The sequence below is a fragment of the Rhinopithecus roxellana genome, chromosome 7, assembly GCF_007565055.1.
Source record: "Rhinopithecus roxellana isolate Shanxi Qingling chromosome 7, ASM756505v1, whole genome shotgun sequence".
In the NCBI taxonomy this organism is placed as follows: Eukaryota; Metazoa; Chordata; class Mammalia; order Primates; family Cercopithecidae; genus Rhinopithecus; species Rhinopithecus roxellana.
This window is the reverse complement of record NC_044555.1, coordinates 124,858,679-124,885,683: the sequence shown is the minus strand read 5'-3', so window position 1 is coordinate 124,885,683 and position 27,005 is coordinate 124,858,679. Positions and strand designations below refer to the sequence as shown.

General features: G+C 51.9%; 1 protein-coding gene across 4 annotated transcripts in view; it reads left to right on the top strand.

Moving 5' to 3' along the window:
- Positions 1-26,202, top strand: part of ELF4 (E74 like ETS transcription factor 4) — a 47,116-nt gene extending 20,914 nt beyond the window's left edge. For 2 of the 4 annotated variants that reach the window (XM_030934472.1, XM_030934471.1), the window contains exons 2-9: positions 9,208-9,491; positions 16,060-16,228; positions 16,667-16,759; positions 18,395-18,586; positions 19,391-19,474; positions 19,578-19,770; positions 21,143-21,520; positions 23,594-26,202. In XM_030934472.1, the coding sequence (XP_030790332.1) occupies positions 9,417-9,491; positions 16,060-16,228; positions 16,667-16,759; positions 18,395-18,586; positions 19,391-19,474; positions 19,578-19,770; positions 21,143-21,520; positions 23,594-24,398 (1,989 nt within the window). In that variant the 5' untranslated portion in view covers positions 9,208-9,416 and the 3' untranslated portion in view covers positions 24,399-26,202. Of the gene's footprint in view, positions 1-3,849; positions 4,344-9,207; positions 9,492-16,059; positions 16,229-16,666; positions 16,760-18,394; positions 18,587-19,390; positions 19,475-19,577; positions 19,771-21,142; positions 21,521-23,593 lie in introns of those variants that run through there. The other 2 variants (XM_030934473.1, XM_030934474.1) reach the window with 2 other exon arrangements.
- Positions 26,203-27,005: the final 803 nt, after the last annotated feature.

Sequence of the window (27,005 nt, the reverse complement as noted above, 5' to 3'; positions counted from 1 at the left end):
GATCTTGAAGGACTTGTGGACATTGGGCTTGCAGAAGTTGAGGAAGGGCCTGTCAGGCCTGGGGGACAGTATGATCACAGGCACGGAGGTGGAGGTAGGGAAGGCACTGTGGAGGTTCAACATGCTCTGCATGTGTGTGGCTGCTGCTTTTTTTTTTTTTTTTTTTTTTTTTTGAGACAGAGTTTTGCTCTGTCACCCAGGCTGGAGTACAGTGGCGCGATTTTGGCTCACTGCAACCTCCATCTCACGAGTTCAAGCGATTCTCCTGCTTCAGCCTCCTGAATAGCTGGGACTACAGGAGCGCACCACCATGCCTGGCCCTAATTTTTGTGTTTTTAGTAGAGACAGGGTTTCACCATGTTGACCAGGCTGGTCTTGAACTCCTGACCTCAGGTGATCTGCCTGCCTCGGCCTCTCAAAGTGCTGGGATTACAGGCATGAGTCACTGCGCCCAGACAATTTTTTTTGTATTTTTTTAGTAGAGACAGAGTTTCACCATGTTCTCCAGGATGATCTTAAACTCCTGACCTCAAGTGACCTGCCCACCTCGGCCTCCCAGAGTGCCCGGATAATAGGCATGAGCCACCACGCCCAGTCGTGGCTTCATTGTTATTGGCCAGCCCTGAATCTTTGGCTGCTGTGTGTTCTTGCCAGAGGAAAGGGTTGGCTTTTCTGAGGATGCCAGGAGACAATAAGCAAGGAAGGAGGCGAGGAATAAGAATCACTTGGGAGTCACAATGCAACTAGCTGTGTCACCTTGAGCAAGTCACTTCGTCTCCTGTGGTATCTGAAGTTGGATAATAAGAGGGATGATGCAATGATCTTTCAGGTCTCTTATAACGTGTAACTTCGATATCCTGGGACTCCTCTGACTCAAGGAGAGGATTTTTTTTTTTTTTTTTTTTTTTTTTTTTTGAGACGAGGTCTCACTCTTGTTGCCCAGGCTGAAGTGCAGTGGCGCGATCTCAGCTCACTGCGGCACCCACCTCCCAGGCTCAAGCAATCCTCCCACCTCAGCCTTCTGAGTAGCTGGGACTACAGGCGTGTGCCACCACGCCTGGCTAATTTTTGTATTTTTTTTTTTTAGTAGAGACAGGGTTTTGCCATGTTGCCCAAGCTGGTCTCGAACTCCTGAGCTCAAGCAATCCACCTGCCTCAGCCTCCCAAAGTGCTGGGATTACAGGTGTGTGCCACCGTGTCCGGCCTTCTGACTTAAGGAGAGGTTTTAACAGTGCGAGTGAGAGAGAAGGAGGAACCCCAGGAGCTCTCGATGACTTCTGGAGCTGAGGCTGCCCTCCCTGTCTGGCCAGGCCCTGGTAGGCTGTCTTCCCACCTCATCCTTTTGGGCACCCCTCCCTTCTGTGAAAGGGATGCTGGAGTACTGCTCTTGTGCCTGAAGTACTGTCCTTTGCTTTTGCTGGCCTGGAGATTGGCCAGTGGCAGAAGGGCGCATTTGGGAGGGGCAGCCGGTGCCAAGCAGGCAGCAACCACACCATGGCCCCTGCTGTCCAGGAAAGTTCCAGATCTGAGCAGGGAGGCTTCGCATTAGTTTCTAGGACACGCACTGGCCTGGCAGGGACCTTGACAAAGAACACTGTCCCTTCAATAAAAGTTATCTAACTTAATATCCTGTTGGTACCAAGTCATAGATTATCCCAGCTTCTAAAAAAACCACTAATGAATTTGATTAGTCTCTAGTCAGTGTTTGTTTTCTTGAGATGGAGTCTCACTCTGTCACCCAGGCTGGAGTGCAGTGGCGCAATCTCAGCTTACTGCAACCTCCCCCTCCCAGGTTCAAGTGATTATTTTGCCTCAGTCTCCCGAGTAGCTGGGATTACAGGTGCCCGCCACCACGCCCTGGCTAATTTTTGTATTTATACTAGAGATGGGGTTTTGCCATGTTGGCCAGGCTGGTCTCAAACTCTTGACCTCAGGTAATCCACCCTCCTTGGCCTCCCAAAGTACTGGGGTTACAGGCATGAGCCACCACATCTGGCAATATCTTTTAACATTCTTACAGCGAGAACATGCTGCACATCTTGGGGTCTCTACAGCTACTGTATCTCCCCACAGTCTATCAAGTTCTTTCCTTTGGGGTGGCTCTGGGATTCACCTCCTGACTTCCAGCTGCCCTACCTGGTCTCCTTCCATCTCCTCCACTCGCAGACTCACTCTTATTTTATTTATTTATTTATTTATTTATTTATTTATTTATTTATTTATTTATTTATTTTTGAGATGGAGTGTTCACTCTGTTGCCCGGGCTGGAGTGCAGTGGCGCAATCTCAGCTCACTGCAACCTCCGCCTCCTGAATTCAAGTGATTCTCCTGCCTCAGACCTACTCTTATACCTAGACCAAACTGCCCTTCCTAAAAGGCTGCTTGTTATACCCCTCCCTTGCTCAAGAATCTACAGTAACTCACAGTCACTTTCCATATTAAGTTCACATTCCACAGTTCCATGGATCCACTTATCCAGCTTCCCAAGCAATGTTCCTCTCTCCCTCTAGTCAAATTGGTTTCCTCTGTCTACCATACATTTTATAGTTGTTGCTTTTGTCCCTCAGCCTTCATTTCATCCCGCCACCTCCATTTCCCTTTCTTCCTCTCTGTCTAGGTAAAGATATGCTTTACCACAGCCCCAAAGTAACAAATCAGACCAAGGAATTGGAAAACACGCTGGCCAGGCATGGTGGCTCACGCCTGTAATCCCAGCACTTCGGGAGGGCGAGGTGGGTGGATCACTTGAGGTCAGGATTTCGAGACCAGCCTGGCCACCATGGTGAAACCCCATCTCTGTTAAAAATTTAAAAATTGGCCGGGCCCAGTGGCTCAAGCCTGTAATCCCAGCACTTTGGGAGGCCGAGACGGGCGGATCACGAGGTCAGGAGATCGAGACCATCCTGGCTAACACAGTGAAACCCCGTCTCTACTAAAAAAATACAAAAAACTAGCCGGGCGAGGTGGCGGGCACCTGCAGTCCCAGCTACTTGGGAGGCTGAGGCAGGAGAATGGCATAAACCCAGGAGGCGGAGCTTGCAGTGAGCTGAGATCCGGCCACTGCACTCCAGCCCGGGCGACAGAGGGAGACTGTGGAACAACAACAACAACAAAAAAAAAATTAGCTGGTCGTGGTGGTGCGCACCTATAATCCCAGCTACTCAGGAGGCTGAGGCACACCTTGGAGGCGGAGGTTGCAGTGAGCCGAGATCGCACCACTGCACTCCAGCCCTGGCAACAGAGTGAGTGAGACTTCGTCTCAAAAAAGAAAAAAAGAAAAACACGTTTGGGGCATAGCAGAGAGCTTTTGCGTACATTAGCTCATTGGCCTTTTGCAACAACCCTTTGAGCTAAGTAGGAGATTCCTGTTTTACAAAAGAGGAAAGTGACCTGCCTCAACCCCAAGGCAGAGCTGGGACTTCTAGCTGGAAAGCCGATGATCTTAGGGTCTGCAGGGGCTTCTGGGGGCTCTCCTAGGCTGGAGCTGGCAGACTATTATACTGGGGTTTAGTGGCTGCCCCACACTTGGGTTTCTCCCTTTTCCTGCAGTGGGTTCTCCCGTCATTGGCTTAGTGCCACTGTCCTGTGCCTCGTCCCTGAAGCACTAGAGATGTGGTGGCCGCAGGCACTTCCAGGGGGTGCTCTTTTGGCCTTCTCAGGGCAGCTGGGGAAATAGGTTGTCTTTGTCACTAACCCTCCCCCTCCTCTTCCTCCCCTATGGGGCTTCTGTAGTGTAGTGCTCTTTCTTGCCACATAACCACAACCCAAAGAGCTGGGGCGGGGTGAGGACAGGAGACCCATAGCGCTGCATCAGCCGCAGCAGCCTGCTCCTCCCTCCCTGCTGGGCCCCCAGCCCAGGGGAGGAGTCAGCCCCTTCCCACCCAACAACTGGAACCCTCCAGCCCCACGCTGTGTATTCTGGAGCCAGTGGGGTCCACTGTCTGGAGCTTAATGGGGCCCACAGCCCCTGTTGCTCTCTGGGAGGTCACCTGAAACTCATCATCTGGATGAACGCTTTTTAATTTTCCAAGTGCTTTTCCACTGCTGTCTTTATTCACCTGAGACTCCCTGGTGAGCGCCTGCTAAGCCTGGATTACTCACAACCCTCACCCGCTCGAAGGATGACAGAAACCACAGCCCAGAAAGATGGCCGACTTTTCCATGGTCACACATCTTGCTAGGATGCAGCCAGAACGCTTCCCTCCTTCTCCTCCCCGACCCTAGGCAGTCTACACTGTGGGTGGGCTGTGGGTCCCCTGGAGAAAGAGGAGAAAGCATCTCTTTGCCTGGGACCTGCCATGTAATCACTCCTCCTCTGGGACAGATCAAGGCCTGGAAAGAAGGTAGGGGAAGAGGAGAGCTGAGAAAGGTGTGAGAGCGGGGCCTGTAACTGGGGAAGAGTCCTGGGCCCACCTCGCCGTCAGAGCTGGGACAAGCCCTATGCTGGAATCAGGTGGTGACAGAGGAGCAAGGAAGGAAACTGGGTTTCTTGTAAATAAGCGCAGAGAAACCCCAACCAACAGAGCTTGCAAAAGCTTTTTTTTTCCCTCCCTCTTCCTGGTTTCATCTCAAATGGAGTGGGTGGTAGAAAGAAAGGAATAGGAGAAAGAGCTGACAAAATAGCGGTGACTAGGGCCCCTTCACTGGGTACTTGCTTAAGGAGGAGGGTTAGCTTGCTCATTGGAGTCCAGTCGTAACTGGACTGAGGTTGTGGGTTCGAGTCCTGTGGATGGGTGAATTCTGCTTTGCTCAGGACTACAGACTGAATATAGTCCTGACTCTGGCCTTCTGTCTCTTAAATTCACGCCACTGGTCACATGGTGCAGCAGGCAGTTCCCTGCTTGATGACTATTCGCCGGAGGACGGGCTGTTTTTCAGTCGAGGGTACAGCTGTTCCTGGGGTAGTTTCCATTTTGCTTGTGGTTGTGGGGGAGGGGTGTTGAGGGAGTGGGAAATGGCATGAAGGAAATTGTCACTTCCTTTCCAGAGAATTCCAGAAAGGTTTCATGGAGGATGAGGTATTTCAGGAGTTAGAGCTGGCTCCGAGGGGACAAGGAACTGGAGAAGGAGAATTGTGCTTTGTGGCCCAGCTGACCATCTGGCCTCCATGTTTCCTGGCATGTGTGAAAATGCCACGGATGTTACCGGCAATTCTGTGAGAGCCATTGGCTCAGCTGAACGGGTGTAGATTTAAACTCACTCCACGGAGACTGTGGACGTGGCTTTCACATTAGGGCTATTTCCTGTAGGGGAGGCCCAGATGAGTGGTTGCTGGACACTGCCTGGTATGTTTCAGTGACAGCCCCAAGAAGGGTCTGTGCGTCTGAAGGGGGCCGAGTTGTGACACAGGAGCAGCCCAAACCACTTCTATTTTGCTTCGGTTTTGAAATGCAGTCAGAGCCACAGAGGTGTGTATTTGCGGGCCGGGAGGTCGGCGCCTTCGCCTGCACACTCCCTCCTGCAGTCCATACACTCAGAGAGCACCCAGGGGCACATACTCTCGCACAGGCTTTGCTTTTGGCCCAAGTAAGACAGGCGCTGGGAGCCAGAGACCCTGTAGGGCCTCAAAGGGGGTGAAGGGAGTGGAGCTCTTACCACCCTGCCAGTGGACTGTGACTGGAGCAAGCTGTGAGCTGTGCAAGGATGGGGCAAGGTAGGGGAATTCGCCACCAGTTACTAAGGGTTCCCAGGCACCTCAATTCCCCGAGCCAAGTGTCCGTGTGTGCCCCCTGAATCCTCCACTCACTGGGGAGGCAGCATCCAGGGCTCTAGGCTACTGAAGCGCTTCCCAGCCAAAGGGCCCACTGGAGGGGAGCCCCTGGTAGGGGCCTCCCTGGCCCACAGGGCGCACCTCCTATGGTGGTGGCATCTTTGGTTTCAGGTTCCTGGGAGAAGGAGGTTATTTTGAAGGACTGAAGGGGGGTTCACTCCTCTGCTGGGGAGAGTGAGTGAACATGCAAATGAGCCTCTCTCCACCTCTCACTTTCAAATCCTCAAACATCTCAAGGGGGAGGGGGAAACTTTCTGGACTGGAAGGTTAGGGCAGGATGGTTTCTCAGCCTTGGTCAAAAGAGTAGGACAGCTACTTCCTCCCCCTCCACCCCTTCAAGACCTTAGCTTCAGGCTCGGGGCAGATGATCACGAGGATGAGCCTTGGGTGCCGGGTACAGCCTCACAATACCTCACAAACTCGAGCCCTCAAAGCCTGCATCCACCAAGTCCTGGATTTTGCTACTTCAACATGTGGACACAGAAAAGAATGCCCTGGGAATCATCTCTCTTTGATTTCAAACCTCTCTGCATTGGTGACCAAGGATCCCATTCAATGCAGTGCAGGGCCCTGGCTGCCTCCCTCCCCCACCAGCTCCCTAGCACATGGACTTTGGGGATCTCACCCCCGTGACCCATGGGCCACATAGCTGGGACTGGCATTCTCTTCCTGAGAACCCCACCCCCATCTTCAGCACAGCCACTTCCAGCCAGCATTAGCTCGGGTTTGTCATTCTCACGAAGGCAGCTGAGGCTGGCCCGGAGGAGGAACTGACAACTGAGCTTGCGGCTTTGCCGGCCAGACCAGGGCACCCCTTTGACACACAGAGGCTCTCGTGCACACGTCTCCACGCTTGGGACACATGCACACACCCTGCACACGCATATACCTACAGTGCACTTGCACACCCACAGCCAACACAAATAGTGCACCCGGGTAAATGACAATGCAAAAACATACAGAGGTCACCCCAGAAGGTATGTGCATTTTTCTCATTCTCACGTAAGGCAGAGTACGTGACACCTACCCGCATCCACTGTGTACAGATAAATGTTGCCCAGAAAACACACCTCACAGTTGCTGACTGACCCATACCACCAATCTATCCATCCATCCACCCATTCACCCGTTCATCCCTTCATTCATTCATGCATTCATTCCACAAACACAAATTGAGTGTGTTACATGCCACACATGATGCAAGGTGCTAAGGTTTCATCAATGTACAACTCAGTTGTTCCTGCCCTCAAGGAAACCTCTGTCTTATGGAGGAGGTAAGGAAGGTGCATAAAAGTAGCCCAGGCAGACAGCACCAGCAATGAACTCGCAGACATGAAATCCTGATCTGGAAAGAAGAGATGAGCAAGCCCAAAGGGAAGGGCTATAGCGGGTGACCTTGGGGGAAGGGACACACACAGGAGTTTCATGTTTAGACAAAGTGGGATTAGGTGAAAGTGATCACCTTTAATTTGATTAGTATGAGAATGTTTCCTGGGGGCAGACAGAAGGCCTGTGGGAGGGCGGGAGCTGCTGTGGAATGCAAGCCTTGGGGCACTTAGGTTAGTGGCGGGAGGTGGGGGGACAGACCTTCCAAGCATAAATGGCCTTGGGAGGCTTCACAGACCAGCGGAGAATGGGTTGCAGGCAGGGTTTGGTGGGGGTAGGGTGGTGGTGGGAGGAGTGAACCCAGGGCAAGGACTGCAGGTTCCCAGGCGCCTCCTCCCAGTACGCAGCCTCTCACTCGTCCAAAGGGTAATTCAGACCTGACAGGTTGAGTTGAGCGACTTCTCCCGACTTTTTGTTGGGGTGGGTGGAAAGGTGTGGGGGTGAGGGGGGGGGGGGCGAGGGCACGGCCAGCCCTGTGGGCTAACGGAAAGGAAGTAGGAGAGTCCTGGGTGTCTCCTGTGGGGGAGAGCGGTCATCAGGGAGGTCACCGTGGTCCCCCTCCCTTTCCTCCCCTTTGCCCCTCTCTGAAGTTCCTCATTTCTTTCCGGGCCAGGAGAAGGTTTGGCCACCCCGGCACTGCCAAGGGAGTGTCAAGGAGGTGGAGTGCAGTGTGTGGCTCCCGCTATGGTGCATGGCCCTAATTCTTCAGGCGCTCATGGTGAGGCCAGGCTGTTCGTGGACCCACCCACATGCACATCCACACACTCAGAACCGAGCCCAGGGGACGAAAGACGTGGCGCCTGGAAGTGGAGAAGCTCCAGTGATGGGGTGGAGGAGCAGAGCTGGCTGGCGAGGAGGGAGGTGGGAGGGCTGGGGCTGTGGGAGGCAGGCCTGGGTGTGACCACCCACAACACGCACATGAGGCGCCTGGGCACTGACAGCCCTGAGGAGTGGCGACAGGGGAAACAAATGCAGGCCCGGGCGCCATGTGACACCGTGAGCGCTGAGGGCACGTGGGGCAAGAGGAGGTGTGTTTGGGCTGCGGCAGACACAGAAGATTTCCTGGAAAAGGGGCCCGAGCCAGCCCCAGAGGATGGGGAAGGTTCCGCCTGCCCCTCCTCCAGCCGGGGCTCTCCTCGCCAGTTCCCAGGGTGACAGTTCAGTCTTGAAACTGAAAGCAAAGCTGAACCAAGAACACAAACCCACACACAGCACAGAGGCCACACTCTCTGGCCGGTGGCAGCGGTGGTGGTGAGGATGGGGAGTGCCGACAAAAACAGGGTGTGTGGCCCGCCTGTCCCCCGGTCTCCAGGCCCTCTGGAAGTTTGGCTCCATCTGAGAGTCCCATCCCTGAGAGCAGAGTCAGGCCACTGCTGGTCCTCACACGACACAACCCCCACAGTGAGGCAGGCATGGGTGTGACCACCCCCACTTCTTCCTCCGCAGACGTGGCCCCTCAAAGCTAACTGACCCCCACTCCCAAGGTAAAATTAGGCTGACTTCAGCTGGAGTCAGGCAGAGTCAAAAGAGCACTCTGTATACCCACAGACCCCCACTCAGCCCCTCACACGATTCTTCCCCCAAGCCAAGGGAGTTACAGGGATTCTCCATGCTGCCGCCTTGTCCATGAGGCCAGGCCGGGCGCCGTGACTCCCCCTGTGGCCATGCCCTGGGGATTAGTCTTCAGGGTGGAGAGAGTGCAAAGTTCCTCCATCTGTCAGTTTCTCCAGGGGAAGGGGAGGAGGCAGGGAGGGAGGCTGTGTGTCTTTGGGACTAGAGTGAGATGCCTATGTTGGTAACCCAGACGGGCACCAACACTCAGCCACTTCCCACTGGAGGCCATTCAGTTGACTTCCTCTTTCTCCTTCTTTCTTTCCCTGACCTCTTTCTTCTCTGTCGCTTTTCTTCTCTCCTCATCCTCCCCTTTCCGCCACTCCTCTATTGGCAGTCTGCCTTAGCATGGCAGGGTCCCTCTGGTTCATAGGCAGTTCTGGCAACGGAGCTCAAGGAAGGTGACTTACTCACTGTCCCCATCTCTCCCTTCTCTCTAGGTCGCTCCTGTGGTTGGTCCAGCCCAGAATGCAGCCTTGAGCCTGGCTTAGGCCACCACCTATTCCAGCTCTCTCCACCCCCTATTTTACCGCAGTTTGGGGAGTAGGCTGTAGGCTCCAAAGTACCTGGGTAGTGTCTCTTCATCAAGAAAGCCCTACAGTTCTGGAGGGCTCTGATAATCCCATTGTCAGCTCTCTGAAAAGACAGCATGGCTATTACCCTACAGCCCAGTGACCTGATCTTTGAGTTCGCAAGCAACGGGATGGATGATGATATCCACCAGGTATGGCCCCAGAGAACAGAGCACAGTCAGCCCATGTGGACAATCAGATAGACACAGACAGCCAGGCAGACAGCCAAGGAGCCAGCTGGCTGCACAGCTAGCCGCACCTACTATGCTCAGGGCACTGGGCCTGCGTGCCAGCCAGTCACTCATGAGGCTGGTCCAGAGTCACCGGGCAGTCATTTAGGGAGCTGGCTGCCCACATGCAATCATCGAGCCAGCCAAACAGCTGCTAAGTACATCAGCTGGGCTGTTGGTTAGTCAGCAACATGGACCAAACGCATAAGGGGTACACTGACCATCAAATGCATTTTTCGGCCACTTCTCTTCTCCCAAAGTGTCACAGTGAGAAAGCTGTGGGAACAGCCACATAGCAAGAATGAGCGCTGCCAGCTGAACTGTGGACTGGTGTCCAGGCCCTGACATTTTCAGAGTCATCTTTTGGCCCCAGCCTGAGGATCCAGGGCAAGCTGGAAATGAGGTCTTTTGGTGGGAGGAAGTTGGAAAATAGGACAGGATTCTGGCGCTCACTCAGGTCCTCACTGCTCCATACCTTCCCTGCACTGGCACGTTTTCCGTGCATTTAGATATACTCATTGAATGGTGTCCTGGCAGACTCATCATTACCCTCCATTCTCCTCCTTCCACAAAATGGAGAGAGAAGAGGCATCCAGGCACAGTAGAAGGAATGGAAGATTAGGAGTCAGGAGCCCTGGGTTTTGATCCCAGTTTGGTCACAATGTCACCTGAGCAAGTCCTTTCCCTTACCTTATTTACTTTAATTAATTAATTAATTTATTTTTTGAGACGAAGTTTCTCTGTTGCCCAGGCTGGAGTCCAGTGGCATGTTCTCGGCTCACTGCAACCTCTGCCTCCCAGGTTCAAGCCATTCTCCTCAGCCTCCCGAGTAGCTGGGATTATAGGCACCTGCCACCACCCCTGGCTAATTTTTGTGTATTTTTAGTAGAGACGGGATTTCACCATGTTGGCCAGGCTGATCTCCAACTCCTGGCCTCAAGTGATCCGCCCAGCTTGGCATCCAAAACTGCTAGGATTACGGGCGTGAGCTACCGCGCCTGGACCCCTACCCTATCTGACTGCTGTTTCCCCATCTTCACCAAGAGGCGATCCAGCTGGATTATCTCCAAAGGGCATTCCAGTCTAACTCAGATGCTCTCTATTCTAAATCTTGTGAGGATGGAAAACTATCCAATCTCTAGCGGCCTACCAAAGCCTGCCCCCTTGTGGCCTTTGAGCACATTGGCCATTCTGTCTACCTCCTTACCTAAAGCAGCTCTATTTTATTGAACATACGTGGTGTGCCTAGCCTTGTGGAGGGCATCAGACAAGGAGAAAGGAAGAAAAATCTACCATACATGAGTTCTCAATGCTACTTGTCATTTTTCGTTTGTTTCTAGTTCACTCAGCAGTTGTTGCTTTTCTTCATAGAGGCTGTTTTTCACAGAAGCAGTTCTTACCTTCCAACCTATCCCTCCACCCTCAGTGGACAGCCTCTCCTCCAGTCCACAGAGAAGTTGAAAGCCCAGGATGCCCTCAGTTTCCCTCCCTTCTCTCTTTTTATCTGTAATATCTGTTCTTGTTTCCTTCCCACTGGCCCAGGAGAAAGAAATGTTACTTTTCCTTGCAAGGGTAACTCCCAAACTCTGTACTTAATCTGTTCTCTCCTGCATCCTTCAAGACCTCAAACCATCCATCACATCCCGTCTCTCGTATCTTTTACTTTTTATTTTTATTTTTTGAGATGGAGTTTCACTCTTGTCATCCAGGTTCCAGTACAGTAGCACGATCTCGGCTCACTGCCACTTCTGCCTCCGGGGTTCAAGCGATTCTTGTGCCTCCGCCTCTGGAGTAGCTGAGATTACAGGCACGCATCACCACGCCCAGCTAATTTTTGTATTTTCAGTAGATACAGGGTTTCACCATGTTGGGCAGACTGGTCTCAAACTCCTGACCACAGGTGATCCGCCTGTCTCGGACTTCCAAAGTGCTGGGATCACAGACGTGAGCCACCACGCCTGGCCTCCCGTATCTTTTAGACCTCTCAGATTTCTTTCCTCAACTTTGAACATCTTCAGATGTCCCCAACCCTAAAAGAAAAACTTCTCTCCCTTCTGCCCCCACCTTCAAAATAGCACCTTTTTACACCTTTTTAGTTCTGTTCTTCCCCCCAGGGTAGTCTCCACACTCTGTTTTTACTTTCTTACCCCCCTTTCACTCTTTTTTTTTCTTTCTTTCTGTTTTCTTTTTCCTTTTTTTTTTTTTTTGACAGGGTCTCACTCTGTCGCCCAGGATGAAGTGCAGTGGCTCACTGCAGCCTCAACCTCCCCAGGCTCAGGTGATCCTCCCACCTCAGCCTCCCAAGTAGCTGGGACAACAGGCGCATGCCACCGCACCTGGCTAATTTTGTGTGTATATGTGTGTGTGTGTGTGTGTGTATATATATATATATATATACACAGAGAGAGAGAGAGAGAGAGGGAGTTTTGCTCTTATTGCTCAGGCTGGAGTACAATGGCGCGATCTCGGCTCACTGCAATCTCCATCTCCTGGGTTTAAGCGATTCTCCTGCCTCAGCCTCCCAAGTAGCTGGGATTACCGGTGCACACCACCATGCTTGGCTAATTTTGTATTTTTAGTAGAGACAGGGTTTCACCATGTTGGTCAGGCTGGTCTCAAACTCCTGACCTCAAGTGATCCATCTGCCTTGGCCTCCCAAAGTGCTGGGATTACAGGTGTGAGCCACCATGCCCGGCCTAATTTTTGTATTTTTTGTAGGGATGGGGTCTCGCCACGTTGCCCAGGTTGATCTCAAACTCCTGAGCTCAAGCAATCCTTCTGCTTCAGGCCTCCCAAAGTGCTGGGATTACAACAGGTGTGAGCCGGCTAGGCGTAGTGGCTCACGCCTGTAATCCCAGCACTTCGGGAGGCCAAGGCAGGCGGATCACCTGAGTTTGGCAGCTCGAGACCAGCCTGACCAACATGGAGAAAACCTGTCTCTACTAAAAATACAAAATTAGCCGGGTGTGGTAGCGCATTCCTGTAATCCCAGTTACGCAGGAGGCTGAGGCAGGAGAATCGCTTGAACCCGGTAAGTGGAGGTTGCGGTGAGCTGAGATTGAGCCATTGCACTCCACCCTGGGCAACAAGAGGCAAAACTCTGTCTAAAAAAAAAAAAAAAAAAAAAAAAAAAAAGAAAAAAGGAAAAGAAAAAGAAAAACAACAGGTGTGAGCTACCACACCCAGCCCCTTTCACGCCTCTTAGGAAACTACTTTTATTTTGAAATGTATGATAAATACAAAAAGGTGCATAAATCATATTTAGATATAGACATGTATTAAATGAACACCCAGGCCCTCACCACCCAAATTAAGAAAGAAAACATTACCAGTCTCCTACAAGCCCCTGATACCTAACACTTAATGAGAGCTTAGTCTACGCCAGAACCTGCTGTGAGTGCTTTATGTGTATTGATCTGTTTAAACAATCCTAGGGGGTCAATCATGTGATCACTCTCATTTTATAAATGGGGAAACTGATACACAGAAAGGTTTGGTAACTTGCCCAAGGTCATAATGCTAGTGAGCAGCAGAGTTTGGTCTCAAGCCCAGGCACTCTGGCTCTAGATCAGCACAATCCAACAGAATTCTCTGGAATGAGGCCAGGCGCGGTGGCTCACACCTGTAATCCCAGCACTTTGGGAGGCTGACGCAGGCGGATCACGAGGTCAGGAGTTTGAGACCATCCTGGCCAACACGGTGAAACCCCGTCTCTACTAAAAATACAAAAATTAGTGGCGGATGCCTGTAATCCCAGCTACTCAGGAGGCTGAGACAGGAGAATCGCTTGAGCCTGAGGGGTGGAGGTTGCAGTGAGCTGAGATCGTGCCATTGCACTCCAGCCTGGGTGAGAAGACCAAAACTCCATCTCAAAAAAAAGAGAAATTCTCTGGAATGCTGGAAATGTTCTGTTTGTGCTGTCCATTATGGGGCCACTAGTCACACGTGGCTATACAGCGCTTGAAATGTGGGTAGTGCAGTTGAAGAAATGAATTTTTAAGCTCTCCAAAGTTTTTATTTACCTCTAAATTTAAATAGCCGCCCGTGGCTAGTGGGTATCATCATGCACAGTACAGCTCTAGACGCTAGGACCTTAATCACTATACCCAACTGCTTACCTCTGTCTGTCCTCACTGAGATCCACTGAGACTTGGTCTGGGACCCCAGCACTGCCCTGACACTGATCTAGCCAGGGTGACTGCCCGTAGCCAAATGCAAAGGTCTTTTATCCATTTTTATTTCTCTGGATCCCTCAGGAACACTACACAGAGAGGACCATTCTCATTCTTTTTGCATGAAAAAAAAAAAAAAGAATTATCATCCACAAACAGATCTTGAGACTAAACAACAGCAACAAAAAGAATTATCAACATTCCCATGAAAGAAAATTTGGAAAATACAAAAAAAGTAGAAAGGGGGAAAAATCATTCAAAACTCCATAATGAAAATAAAACCATGGCCAGGTGTGGTGGCTTATGTCTGTAATCTCAGCATTTTGGGAGACCAAGGTGGATGGGTCACCTGAGGTCAGGAGTTTGAGACCAGTCTGGCCTACATGGTGAAACCCTGTCTCCACTAAAATACAAAAATTAGCCAGGTATGGTGGCAGGCGCCTGTAATCCCAGCTACTTGGGAAGCTGAGGCAGTAGAATTGCTTGAACCTGGGAAGTGGAGGTTGCAGTGAGCCAAGATGGTGCCACTGCACTCCAGCCTGGGTGACAGAGTCAGACTCTTGTCTCAAAAAAAAAAAAAAAAAAGAAAAGAAAAGAAAAGAAAACTATGATTAACATCCTGGTACATTTGCTTCTATATAGAGGTTTTTTTTCTTTTTCTAAAATAGAGATAGGGTCTTGCTATGTTGCCCTAGCTCGTGTGTGAACTCCTAGGCTCAAGTGATGCACCCGCCTCAGCCTCCTAAAGTGCTGGCATTGCAGGCATGAGCCACCACATGCAGCCTCTATATGGAGATTTTTAAAAAAAACACATGCAGTCATACTGCTTTTTAATTTCGCTTTGCTTAATTTCAGAACACTTATGTTCTCTAGGGGTTGAATTCTCATCTCAATTTTCTTATCTACTCCAAGGGATTGAGCGACCACCAGCTCCCTTTTGAACTCTTTAGACACTTATTTTTGACTCCCTGATAGGCATCTCTATTTCAGATATCCCAAAGGTACCTCAAGCTCACCACATCCAGACATTGTAGCCCTTATCTTGGTCCACAGCCTGCTCTTCCTCCTCTTGGGCCCCTTGGCATGAGCAGTATCTCCATGTCCCTATTGAATGAAGCTGGAAATTGAACCCCTCTTCCCCATCCAGGCAGTGACAGTCCTGACATTTCTACTTCTATAATGCCTCTGTTCTGTCTTCATTCCCACTATCATTGCCACAGACAGAGCCCGAAGATGTCTGAGCCCCTAACTCTGGCTGTGAACTAGGTCCCCAACCCTGACTCTAGGCTGAATCCCTCTGTACCCCGACTATAGGTTGAGCCCCTTGCCCTTGCCATCAACTAGTCTATTCCCAATGGCCTTATAATGAATCTAATCCTTGTAGACTGAGCCGTAACCTGGCCACGGATTAAACCATAACTACAACCAGTTAAAAATGCTTGCCCGGCCGGGCGCGGTGGCTCATGCCTGTAATCCCAGCACTGTGGGAGGCCGAGGCGGGCGAATCACGAGGTCAGGAGATGGAGACCATCCTGGCTAACACGGTGCAACCCCGTCTCTACTAAAAATACAAAAAATTAGCCGGGTGTGGTGGTGGGCGCCTGTAGTCCCAGCTGCTCGGGAGACTGAGGCAGGAGAATGGTGTGAACCCAGAAGGCAGAGTTTGCAGTGAGCTGAGATTGCACCATTGCACTCCAGCCTGGGCAACAGAGTGAGACTCCATCTCAAAAAAAAAAAAAAAAAAAAAAACAAACTTGCCCTTGGCTGGGCGCAGTGGCTGTAATCACACGCCTGTAATCCCAGCACTTTGGGAGGCTGAGTTGGGTGGATCACCTGAGGTCAGGAGTTCGAGACCAGCCTGGCCAACATGATGAAACCCTGTCTCTACAAAAACTACAAAAATTAGCCAGACGTGGTGGCACACGCCTGTAATCTCATCTACTCGGGAAGCTGAGGTAGGAGAATCGCTTGAACCCAAGGCGGAGGTTGCAGTGAGCTGAGATCATGCCACTGCACTCCAGCCTAGGCAACAGAGTGGGACTCTGTCTCAAAAAAAAAAAAAAAAAAAAAAAAAAAAAAAAAAAAAAAAAAACAAAACTTAAAGTGCTGGTGGTGCAGAGCTAACCCATCTCTGTTGATCAAGAAAGCACTGAAAGCATCACCTAATGAGGCTGGACCCAGAGTGATGTCATCCTATACAAAGGACAGTCCCTGATGAACCCAAGAATAAGGACTTGCACAGAGGGCCAGATTCTGGTAGGGAGGGTTTGCTGGAAGAGCTGGGTGGGTCTTGAACCACATCCCTATCTTCTCCATAGCTGGAAGACCCCTCTGTGTTCCCAGCTGTGATCGTGGAGCAGGTACCCTACCCTGATTTACTGCATCTGTACTCGGGACTGGAGTTGGACGACCACAATGGCATCATAACAGACGGGACCTTGTGCATGACGCAGGATCAGATCCTAGAAGGCAGTTTTTTGCTGACAGGTCTGTTCCCTTCCTGGGCAGAGAAGGTGTGGTAGAAAAAGGGGTTGTGTCTTTAGGGAACAGCAGCCCACAATGGCTTCTAGTAACCCCGTGCAGAATGGGCAAGGCCACCAGCCAAAAAGTTGTGCTGCTTCACAGAGGAGGGAACCATCTTAGCAGATTCATGGTCAGTGGAAATGGGGTGGGACGATGAGGAGTGAAGACCAGCTGAGGGGGTGGAGAGTTAGGTCAGGAGGGGTGCTGGGCCCTTCCTGGCTGTCCCTCAGTACCTCTGGTCAGTGTCCCCTGCTTCTCCCTCACTTAGCACTCACTTCAGGGTCAGCCCGAAGGATGCTTACCACCATCCTTTCTTCGGGCTGGCCCTGATGATAGCTGTACCCCCTGCCTTGTGCCCTGAGGGAACTTTTCTTCTCTCCTCCCACCATGGAACCGGACCAGATGACAATGAGGCCACCTCGCACACCATGTCAACCGCAGAAGTCTTGCTCAATATGGAGTCTCCCAGCGATATCCTGGATGAGAAGCAAATCTGTAAGTTTGAACCCCAGTGCCTGAACTCAAGGCAACAAAATAATTCCATTTAAAAATATGAAATCCGTGTATTGGTTTCTCAGGCATGTGTGCACACAGGTATACACGCACCACACCCACCGATATACATATGACTTTTATCTTTTCGTATTTTGCTGACGGGTTTATTTCAATTAGTACGATGTCCTCAAAGTCCATCCATGTTGTAGCATGTGTCAGAATTTCTTTCCATTTTCAGGCCAGGCACAGTGGCTCACGCCTGTAATCCCAGCACTTTGGGAGGCTGAGGCGGGTAGATCACCTGAGGTCAGGAGTTCGGGACCAGCCTGACCAACATGGTGAAACCCCATCTCTACTAAAAATATAAAAACTTGCTGGGCATGGTGGCACAAGCCTGTAATCCTAGCTACTCAGGAGGGTGAGGCAGGAGAATCACTTGAACCCAGGAGGCAGAGGTTACAGTGAGCCGAGATCGCGCCATTGCACTCCAACCTGGGTGACAAGAGTGAAACTCCATCTCAAAAAAAAAAAAATTTTTTTCCCCATTTTCAGGCTGGATAATATTGGGCAGGGTGCCTTTCTCAGGCCCCTCTGCTCTTTTGCTTAGCTCCCAGGAAGACTGAGAGATGCAGCATGTGGCTCTTTTAGAAATAAGTGATCCGGGCCGGGCGCGGTGGCTCACACCTGTAATCCCAGCACTTTGGGAGGCTGAGGTGGGCAGAATATGAAGTCAGGAGTTCGAGACTGGCCAGGCCAACATGGCAAAACCCCATCTCTACTAAAAATACAAAAATTAGCCTGGTGTGGTGGCACATGTCTGTAATCCCAGCTACTTGGGAGGCTGAGGCAGGAGAACCCGGGAGGCAGAGGTTGCAGTAAGCCAAGATCGCACCATTGCACTCCAGCCTGGGCGACAAGAGCAAGACTCTGTCTAAATAAATAAATAAATAAACAAACAAATAAATAAAATAAGTGATCCCTGCCCATCCTACCAAGATCCTAACTCCCCAGAGGGCCCCCAAAGCAGGCTCTTCCCAGTGCCCCCTCAGGCAGATACATAGGAGGGTCCCCCCAAATTGCCTTCTCCCAAGGGGTGCTATGGTACAGTGAGGGAAAGCAAGCCATAAAGCTGAAATATGAGATATTTCTAGTCCTGACTCTCACCAGTATTCATCCAGGATCCAACAATGGGTGCCTATTTGTACTGGGCACAAACTTACTGTGTGATCTTGGGTACATGACTTCCCCTCTCTGGGTCTGTCTCAGTTTCCTCATCAGGAAAACACAGGAATGGGGCTACATGATCTCTAAGGCCCCTTTGAGTTGTAAAATGAGCCAAGGGCTAAATTAAGGTGGCCCTTTACCTGGGGTGCCGCCTAGATCTTCCCCGCCACCAGCAGTGGGCTATAAATGTGGCAGCGGTGATTGGGGCCAGCTCGTGCCCACAGCTCTGCAGATGTTTCCTCTCCTCGTGGTACAAGCCACATGAAGCATTTTCAGGTGTATCCTGTGTCTGGGGTTCGGGGGGAAGAGCCCCCCTGCCCTCCCTTGGAACCTACCCATCTCTCCAGCTCTGGGAGACCCCGCTCCAGCCCTGCCCTGGGCCCCGCCCACCTCAGGCCTTTCTCCTTGCAGTCAATACCTCCGAAATGCTTCCAGACTCAGACCCTGTACCAGCCATCACTCTGCCCAACTACCTGTTTCCTGCCTCTGAGCCCGATGCCCTGAACAGGGCAGGTGACACTAGTGACCAGGAGGGGCATTCTCTGGAGGAGAAGGCCTCCAGAGAGGAAAGTGCCAAGAAGACTGGGAAATCAAAGAAGAGAAGTAAGTGGGGAAGAGTGAGTGTATGTGTGTCTCTGAGGGGATGGGCGGGGCGTGGGGGGCGGTCAGGGCTTATGGATGTGTTATGAGGCCAGCTCTCTGGCGTAACACGGATGGACCAAAAGGCCTCCCTTCTGTAAAACATGGCCTCATCTATTAGTCTGCCCGTAGCCTGACATTTCCCATGCTGCCCCTGTCTGCCCTGGATCTGCATAAACTCTTTCAGAAACATTAATGATCTCGATAGGTTGAATCCTAGGCTCGGCGTTTGGACACCAGGCTCGGACCCCTGGCCAGTCCCTGGACCTCTGGGGCCTCAGCCTATAAAAGACTAGTCATGCCGGGTGCTTATCTCTCTCTGCAGAGCTTATAAAGCCGAGGCCATATATGAGAGAGGACTTTGGGCTTTCCCAAGCCCTGGTGTTATTGATTTACTCAGGCGATGGCTGCTTGATACTGCCTTGTCAGCATGGCAACCAAACCTCAGCACCGCACTTACCTGCACAACAGTGGTGCCTTTAGGCTGCCTTTCCATATCAGAAGTTAGGCTAGGCAGATTCTGTTCTCACAAAGGTGACTTATTTGCAAGCACTCGGTTTCTCCACATTGTAGCCATGTTGCAGTGCTACCCTGGGGGCCTGAAAATGAGGGTGCAGAGGCCTGAGGGCCATGGCTGTGGAGAGCAATCTGCGGCCTCCAGCCCCGGTGACCTGCCTCCTCCTTGTTGGCCTTGTCACAGCCAACTTGGCCAGCTCCCGGGCCCTCTCTCGGAAGCTGCTCCTCATCCTACTCACCTTTCCCTCATAGTCCGGAAGACCAAGGGCAACCGAAGTACCTCACCTGTCACTGACCCCAGCATCCCCATTAGGAAGAAATCAAAGGACGGCAAAGGTACGGACAGCTGGGACTCAGGTGAGGTGGGGAGGGAGCCCCTTCCCTGCTGCCAGGGTGCCCCAGCTGCCCAGGCTGCCCCTCATGGCCTGCCCCTCTGCAGGCAGCACCATCTATCTGTGGGAGTTCCTCCTGGCGCTTCTGCAAGACAGAAACACCTGTCCCAAGTACATCAAGTGGACCCAGCGAGAGAAAGGCATCTTCAAACTGGTGGACTCCAAAGCTGTGTCCAAGCTGTGGGGGAAACAGAAAAACAAGCCTGACATGAACTATGAGACAATGGGACGGGCGCTAAGGTAGGAGCTGTTGGGACACAGAACCCCTGCCCTGGGGATCACCAGTCCTTCCTTAAGTCCAAGGAGTCCTCCTTGCTTTTGTGGAGACCTGATTGATCATAAGGAAATGAGTCTTGTAACTTTCCTCTTAGCTTGCTCCTATGTCCATTCCCCAGGCCCCCTCTGGGAGGAAGAGCCCCCCGTCCTCTTGTATCTCTGACCTGGCCTTTTTTCTTTTTATTTTCTTTTTTCCCTTTTCTTTTTATTTTCTTTCTTCTTTCTTTCTTTCTTTCTTTCTTTTTTTTTTTTTTTGAGATGGAGTCTTGCTCTGTCACCCAGGCTTGAATGTAGTGGCATGATCTCGGCTCACTGCAACCTCCACCGCCTGGGTTCAAGCGATTCTCATGCCTCAGCCTCCTGAGTAGCTGGGATTACAGGCGCATGTCACCACGCTCAGCTAATTTTTTGTATTTTCTTTTTTTTTTTTTTTTTTTTTTTGAGACAGAGTCTCACCCTGTCGCCCAGGCTGGAGTGCAGTGGCACAATCTTGGCTCACTGCAAGCTCTGCCTCCCAGGTTCACGCCATTCTCCTGCGTCAGCCTTGCAGGTAACTGGGACTACAGGCACCCGCCACCACGCCCGGCTGATTTTTTTGTAATTTTATTAGAGACGGGGTTTCACCGTGTTAGCCAGGATGGTCTTGATCTCTTGACCTTGTGATCTGCCTGCCTCGGCCTCCCAAAATGCTGGGACTACAGGCTTGAGTCACCGCACTTGGCCTAATTTTTTGTATTTTTAATAGAGATGGGGTTTCGCCATGTTGGCCAGGCTGGTCTCGAACTTCTGGCCTCAAGTGATCTGCCCACCTTGGCCTCCCAAAGTGTTGGGATTACAGGCGTGAGCCACCGCGCCTGGCCTCCTTTTTGTTTTTTATAATGGAAGAGCAGTTCAGCATCCCCTCTTCCCCAAGAAGGGCTTTCTTCACATCTGCAAGCCAGAGCCCCAGGGAGGTGGGCTTGAGTTGTCCTAGAGGTGGTCTTTCAGGCTGGGGGATTGCTGTCCCCGCCATCCATCCCCTCACTCTCAGTTCCCTCCTTCAGTCATTCCCTGTCCTCTACCCCAAAGCAGGGGGTTGGAGGGGGTGGCATTTGAAAACCTTTTTGTGATCCTTTGAGTCCTCAGGGGGAAATCTCAGGAATGTTATAAAAGCCTTCCAAGTCCAGGTGTTGACATATCCTTTCCCTTGCCCTTGGGCCCTCAGCTGGCTCCCCAGCCAGCCTCACTCAGCCTCATGCTTGCCTAGCCCTGGGAGAGGAGCGTTGGGGAGATGGAGGTAGAAGGTCTCCCACCCAGCTCCCGGCTAACTCCCAACTCCCCGCCTCTCTTCCTCTAGATACTACTACCAAAGAGGTATCCTGGCCAAAGTGGAAGGGCAGAGGCTGGTGTACCAGTTTAAGGAGATGCCCAAGGACCTGGTGGTCATTGAAGATGAGGACGAGAGCAGCGAAGCCACAGCAGCCCCTCCTCAGGCCTCCACGGCCTCTGTGGCCTCCGCCAGTACCACCCGGAGAACCAGCTCCAGGGTCTCATCCAGATCTGCCCCCCAGGTCAAGGGCAGCTCTTCTTGGGAGAAGCCAAAAATTCAGCATGTCGGTCTCCAGCCATCTGCGAGTCTGGAATTGGGACTGTCGCTAGACGAGGAGATCCCCACTACCTCCACCATGCTTGTCTCTCCAGTAGAGGGCCAGGTCAAGCTCACCAAAGCTGTGAGGTAAAGGCACCCAGGTTGCGTGAGTCTTCACATAGTACATCATGTTGGGGTTCAGTTTTCTTTCTTTCTTTTTTTTTTTTTTTGAGATGGAGTCTCGCTCTGTCACCCAGGCTGGAGTGCAGTGGCGTGATGTCTGCTCATTGCAACCTCCGCCTCTCGGGTTCAAATGATTCTCCTGCTTCAGCCTCCCGAGTAGCTGGGATTACAGGTACCCACCACCACACCCAGCGAATTTTTGTATTTTTAGTAAAGACGGGGTTTCACCATGTTGACCAGGCTGGTCTCAAACTCCTGACCTCAAGTGATCAACCTGCCTTGGCCTCCTAAAGTGCTGAGATTACAGGTGTGAGCCACTGCACCCGGCAGGGCTCAGTTTTCAACTTCTTGCCAAGCTCTGCTCTGTCTCCAGGCTCATGGGATCCTCCCAGAGCCATGGAGAAGCCAGTAGGGCACTTGTTGGTCAAGAGAGAAAGTCACTTGCCTGAGGTCACACATCCGGGGGCTTACATGAGAGCAGCTCCCCAGGGAGCCACCAGGGCCTCCGTGTCCTGGCCCATCCTCCTAAACCTCCTCCATTCTAGAAAAGAAGCAACAGAGAATGTTTTAGAGTCACCTGCTGTGAACCCCTTGGGACCTCCAGGCGTACCCGGCAAGCTCTCACTACTTCTCATCCCCACTAAGGGGCCTCCGATTTTCCCTGAGAAGGTTGGACTTGTTGGGTTATGTGTATGGACCTCCCACTACGCTGGCGCGGGTCAGTGAGACACCCTTTTGAGGAGGGCAGGCAGTAGAGTGGAATGGTGAGGAAGATGAGCTCTGGGGTCACAAGGCCTGCTGTGTAGTGCTTACTCACCTATGTACACTCGCTGTGTAAGCACTAGAGCAGGAGGGACTCACATCGAGGCCTTGTGAGACCCCAGCATCCCCACTTGGAAGAAATCAAAGGATAACAAAGGTATGGCTGGTCTTGGAGCAAGTTATTAATACATAACCTCTCTGTGCTTCACTTTCCTCAATCTGTAAAATCAGATTGTTCTTATTCCACTTGTGAGCTGTTTTCAGGATTGAGTGAAATGCCACATGTCAATCACTTAGAATGATCCCTGACCTATAAACCTATATACTAAGTACTTTTTTTTTTTTTTTTTTTTGAGGTGGAGTCTCGCTCTGTCGCCCGGACTGGAGTGCAGTGGCCGGATCTCAGCTCACTGCAAGCTCCGCCTCCCGGGTTTACGCCATTCTCCTGCCTCAGCCTCAGCCTCCCGAGTAGCTGGGACTACAAGCGCCCGCCACCTCGCCCGGCTAGTTTTTTATATTTTTTTAGTAGAGACGGGGTTTCACCGGGTTAGCCAGGATGGTCTCAATCTCCTGACCTCGTGATCCGCCCGTCTCGGCCTCCCAAACTGCTGGGATTACAGGCTTGAGCCACCGCGCCCGGCCTATACTAAGTACTTAATAAATGTGAGCTACAGCTGGGCACGGTGGCTCACGCCTGTAATCCCAGCACTTTGGGAGGCCGAGGCAGGTGGATCACCTGAGGTCAGGAGTTCAAGACCAGCCTGGCCAACACGGTGAAACTCCATCTCTACTAAAAATACAAAATTAGCCGGGTGTGGTGGTGCTTGCCTATAATCCCAGCTAGTTGGGAGGCTGAGGCAGGAGAATCGCTTGAACCTGGGAGTCAGAAGTTGCAGTGAGCCAAGATTGCGCTACTGCACTCCAGCCCGAGTGACAGAGCGAGACTCCATCTCAAAAAAATAAAAATAAATAAATACATGTAAATAAAAATTAGCTGGGCGAGGTGGCACACACCTGTAGTCCCAGCTACTTGGGAAGCTGAGTCAGGAGGATCGCTTGAACCCAGGGCTTCAAGGCTGCAGTGAGCAATAATCGTGTCACTGCACTCCAGCCTGGGCAGCAGAGTGAGACCCTGTCTCTAGAAAAAGAAAAAAAAGCAACAAAACAGCAAAGAAATCGACAAACACCTTCAGCTCCATTCCTCTCTGCCCTCCTTCCTAACCAGCTGGGGGACACCTCCTGCCTTAACCAACTCTGTTCTCTGTTTCTTCTCAGTGCGACTTCGGTGCCCGGCAACATCCACCTAGGAGTGGCCCCCGTGGGGTCGGGCTCGGCCCTGACCCTGCAGACGATCCCGCTGACCACGGTGCTGACCAATGGGCCTCCTGCCAGTACTACTGCTCCCACTCAGCTCGTTCTCCAGAGTGTTCCAGCGGCCTCTACTTTCAAGGACACCTTCACTTTGCAGGCCTCTTTCCCCCTAAACGCCAGTTTCCAAGACAGCCAGGTGGCAGCCCCAGGGGCTCCACTGATTCTCAGTGGCCTCCCCCAACTTCTGGCTGGGGCCAACCGTCCGACCAACCCAGCGCCACCCACGGTCACAGGGGCTGGACCAGCAGGGCCCAGCTCTCAGCCCCCTGGGACTGTCATTGCTGCCTTCATCAGGACTTCTGGCACTACAGCAGCCCCTGGGGTCAAGGAGGGGCCACTGAGGTCCTCCTCCTATGTTCAGGGTATGGTGACGGGGGCCCCCATGGAGGGGCTGCTGGTTCCTGAAGAGACCCTGAGGGAGCTCCTGAGAGATCAGGCTCATCTTCAGCCACTTCCAACCCAAGTGGTTTCCAGGGGTTCCCACAATCCGAGCCTTCTGGGCAACCAGACTTTGTCTCCTCCCAGCCGCCCCACTGTTGGGCTGACCCCGGTGGCTGAACTTGAGCTCTCCTCAGGCCCAGGGTCCCTGTTGATGGCTGAGCCTAGTGTGACCACATCTGGGAGCCTTCTGACAAGATCCCCCACCCCAGCCCCCTTCTCCCCATTCAACCCTACTTCCCTCATTAAGATGGAGCCCCATGACATATAAGCAAAGGGGTCAGGGCAGATGTGACCCACCAGGCAAAATTGAGCAGCATTTTCATAGGGACCGACTTCAGTAGCACACCTGCCCCTGCATTTCAGTGGGATGTCAACACACTTCACCCCCAGTTCCCCGGCCCTGCCTGGTGTCACTGTGGCCAAACAGTGCCCAGCTTAAGCATCCCTGGCATCAGACTATGGCCTTCAAGAGCACTAGGGGATATGCTTTTGGCAGCATAATGGGCTGACTTGGTGATGGAGGGAAAAATCCTTGAGCCAAGCAGAAGTTTGTGGCCAGGGTCTGTGCAGCAGTTTCGTGAGAAGACCCCTTCTACTTGGCTCTATCTCACTGGCTGCATTCCCTACACAGGGAATTTACTACCCCGTATGTGACTATCCCTGTATGTACTTGTGTGTACTTGTTGGTCTGTATCTTAGTTTCTTTGGGGAGGACAGGGCTGTAGCTGTGAGGTCTTGTCTCCAAAGCTGTGTGTATGTCTCCGTGGATCAGCCACAGGGATAGGGATTTTGTTTTTAAGGGAAAGCATTCTGTAATTCCCTTTGTTCATGCCAAGATTCAGTTGCTCTGAGACTATGGGGTACAAGTTTGATCCCCCGAATCTGGAGATGTTGTAGAGCTAGAACGAGTGCAGAGTAGGAACGCTTTGATGCGCATGCACATTGGGGAAGATGCGCTCCTCAGGGACACGAAGGCCGAGTAGGATAAAACCACGACGGGAGGGAAGGGAAGTCAGCTCTGGGAGCAGCACTCACTGGCTGGACCAAGGTACTCTTCCTAGAGTTTGCTGTGTTAGCAACCACAGTCACCATGCGGTCAGGCTGGAATCTTGGGCCACCCCAGAGTGCTTTGCTGAAGGATTAGACAGGGGTAAAGTGCCCTCCAGCCTCAGAGTTAGCCACAAAGCCCCCAGTCAGAGCTGAATTCATTGAATATTTGTGCCTCGGGCTTGGGCTGTTTGTGTGATACCAGCCCCCCCGCCAGACAATAGCCTTTGCTGACACCCCAGCCTACTTCCCGGATCCTGGGCTCCCTCTTGATTACTTTTTGACATTTTCCAGCTGTCAGGCGCACTGCGGCTAGTCCAGCAGCGACCTATATGGGGCCCACCCCCATTCTTGCTCAAGCATGGGCACCTACCACATGGTTTCTGCTGCTCAGCCTGCCTGCAACTCACCTCAAAGGCGAACCAGCCTGCCTCTATGATGACTGCAGCAGACCTCCTCGGGTGGACTGATGCCCCTCATCTCCCACTTTCACACCTAACCCTGACTCCTTCACCAGGAAGACGGGAGTCGGCAGCCAGGAGTTCCCATGGCACCTCTCTCTCTTTGTGGCTCCCTGCTTCCCCCTCCCCTCTTTCCAAGGAAGGGTCAACCTATTCTCTCTCAAAGCCAACCCCTAGGCCAATGGCCTGGATCTCCTCCCCTCTCCCTTCTTAAAACGAGCTTGCTTCCCTCCTGCCAAGTTTGGGGGCAAGGCTAAGAAATTTCAGCCATAGAAACAACTCTATTATCTGGTGACTTTGGGTAATGTGAATCAGTGCCTGAGGACCTTTGCTGTGTCCTTGGTACAAAACCATCCACTTGACCTAACTACCTCCCCTGGCCGCGCTCTCGCTCTTCTCTTCTTTGCCAAGCCAATTATCACCCTCTCCCACTCTCTTCTTCTCCCTGCCCCCTGGAGGGCACTGCGTTTAGTTGTGCAAATTGTATTTTCTATGCGTGTTTCCAGCAGTTGGCATTAAAGTGCCTTTTTCTAATAAAACCAGTTTATGATGACAGTTTCCTGATGGTTGAAAGTAAGCATCTTGATAAAGGGTCACCATTAAAAAATTTTGCACAAAGGTGCTGCATGGGATGGGGTAGCCCCGTCCCCACCTGAAATCTGGTTTCTGCCACCCCTACTCCAACTCCATGGAAACTCATTGCTGGAAGGTCATCAGCGACCTCGTGGTGAAATCAAATGTCTTCTTCACGGTTCTCGACCCTCGTAAGCACACACTAGCTGGGCTCTCCTGCGTCCCCCATCACCCTTTCTGGGGCTGGTTCTTCACCTACCACTTCCAATGTGGCTGTTCTTCAAGAATCTCATCCATTTGGGGCTCATTTTGGCTCCTCAGAGATGGGTCTTAAATCCAGAGCTCCAGTCCCACCCTTTCTCCTAAGCTCCTGGCTCACATTTCCAGCGCTCTGCTGGACATTTCCACATGGATGCTTGTCAGCCCCTTAAAGATAGCCCCTCTATTTTTTTTTTTTTTTTTTTTTTTTTTTGAGGCGGAGTCTCGCTCTGTCGCCCAGACTGGAGTGCAGTGGCTCAATCTCGGCTCACTGCAAGCTCCGCCTCCCGGGTTCACGCCATTCTCCTGTCTCAGCCTCCTGAGTAGCTGGGACTACAGGCGCCCGCCACCTCGCCCGGCTAGTTTTTTTGTATTTTTAGTAGAGACGGGGTTTCACCATGTTAGCCAGGATGGTCTCGATCTCCTGACCTCGTGATCCGCCCGTCTCGGCCTCCCAAAGTGCTGGGATTACAGGCTTGAGCCACCGCGCCCGGCCGATAGCCCCTCTATTGAGTCAGAGTCTTGCTCTGTCGGCT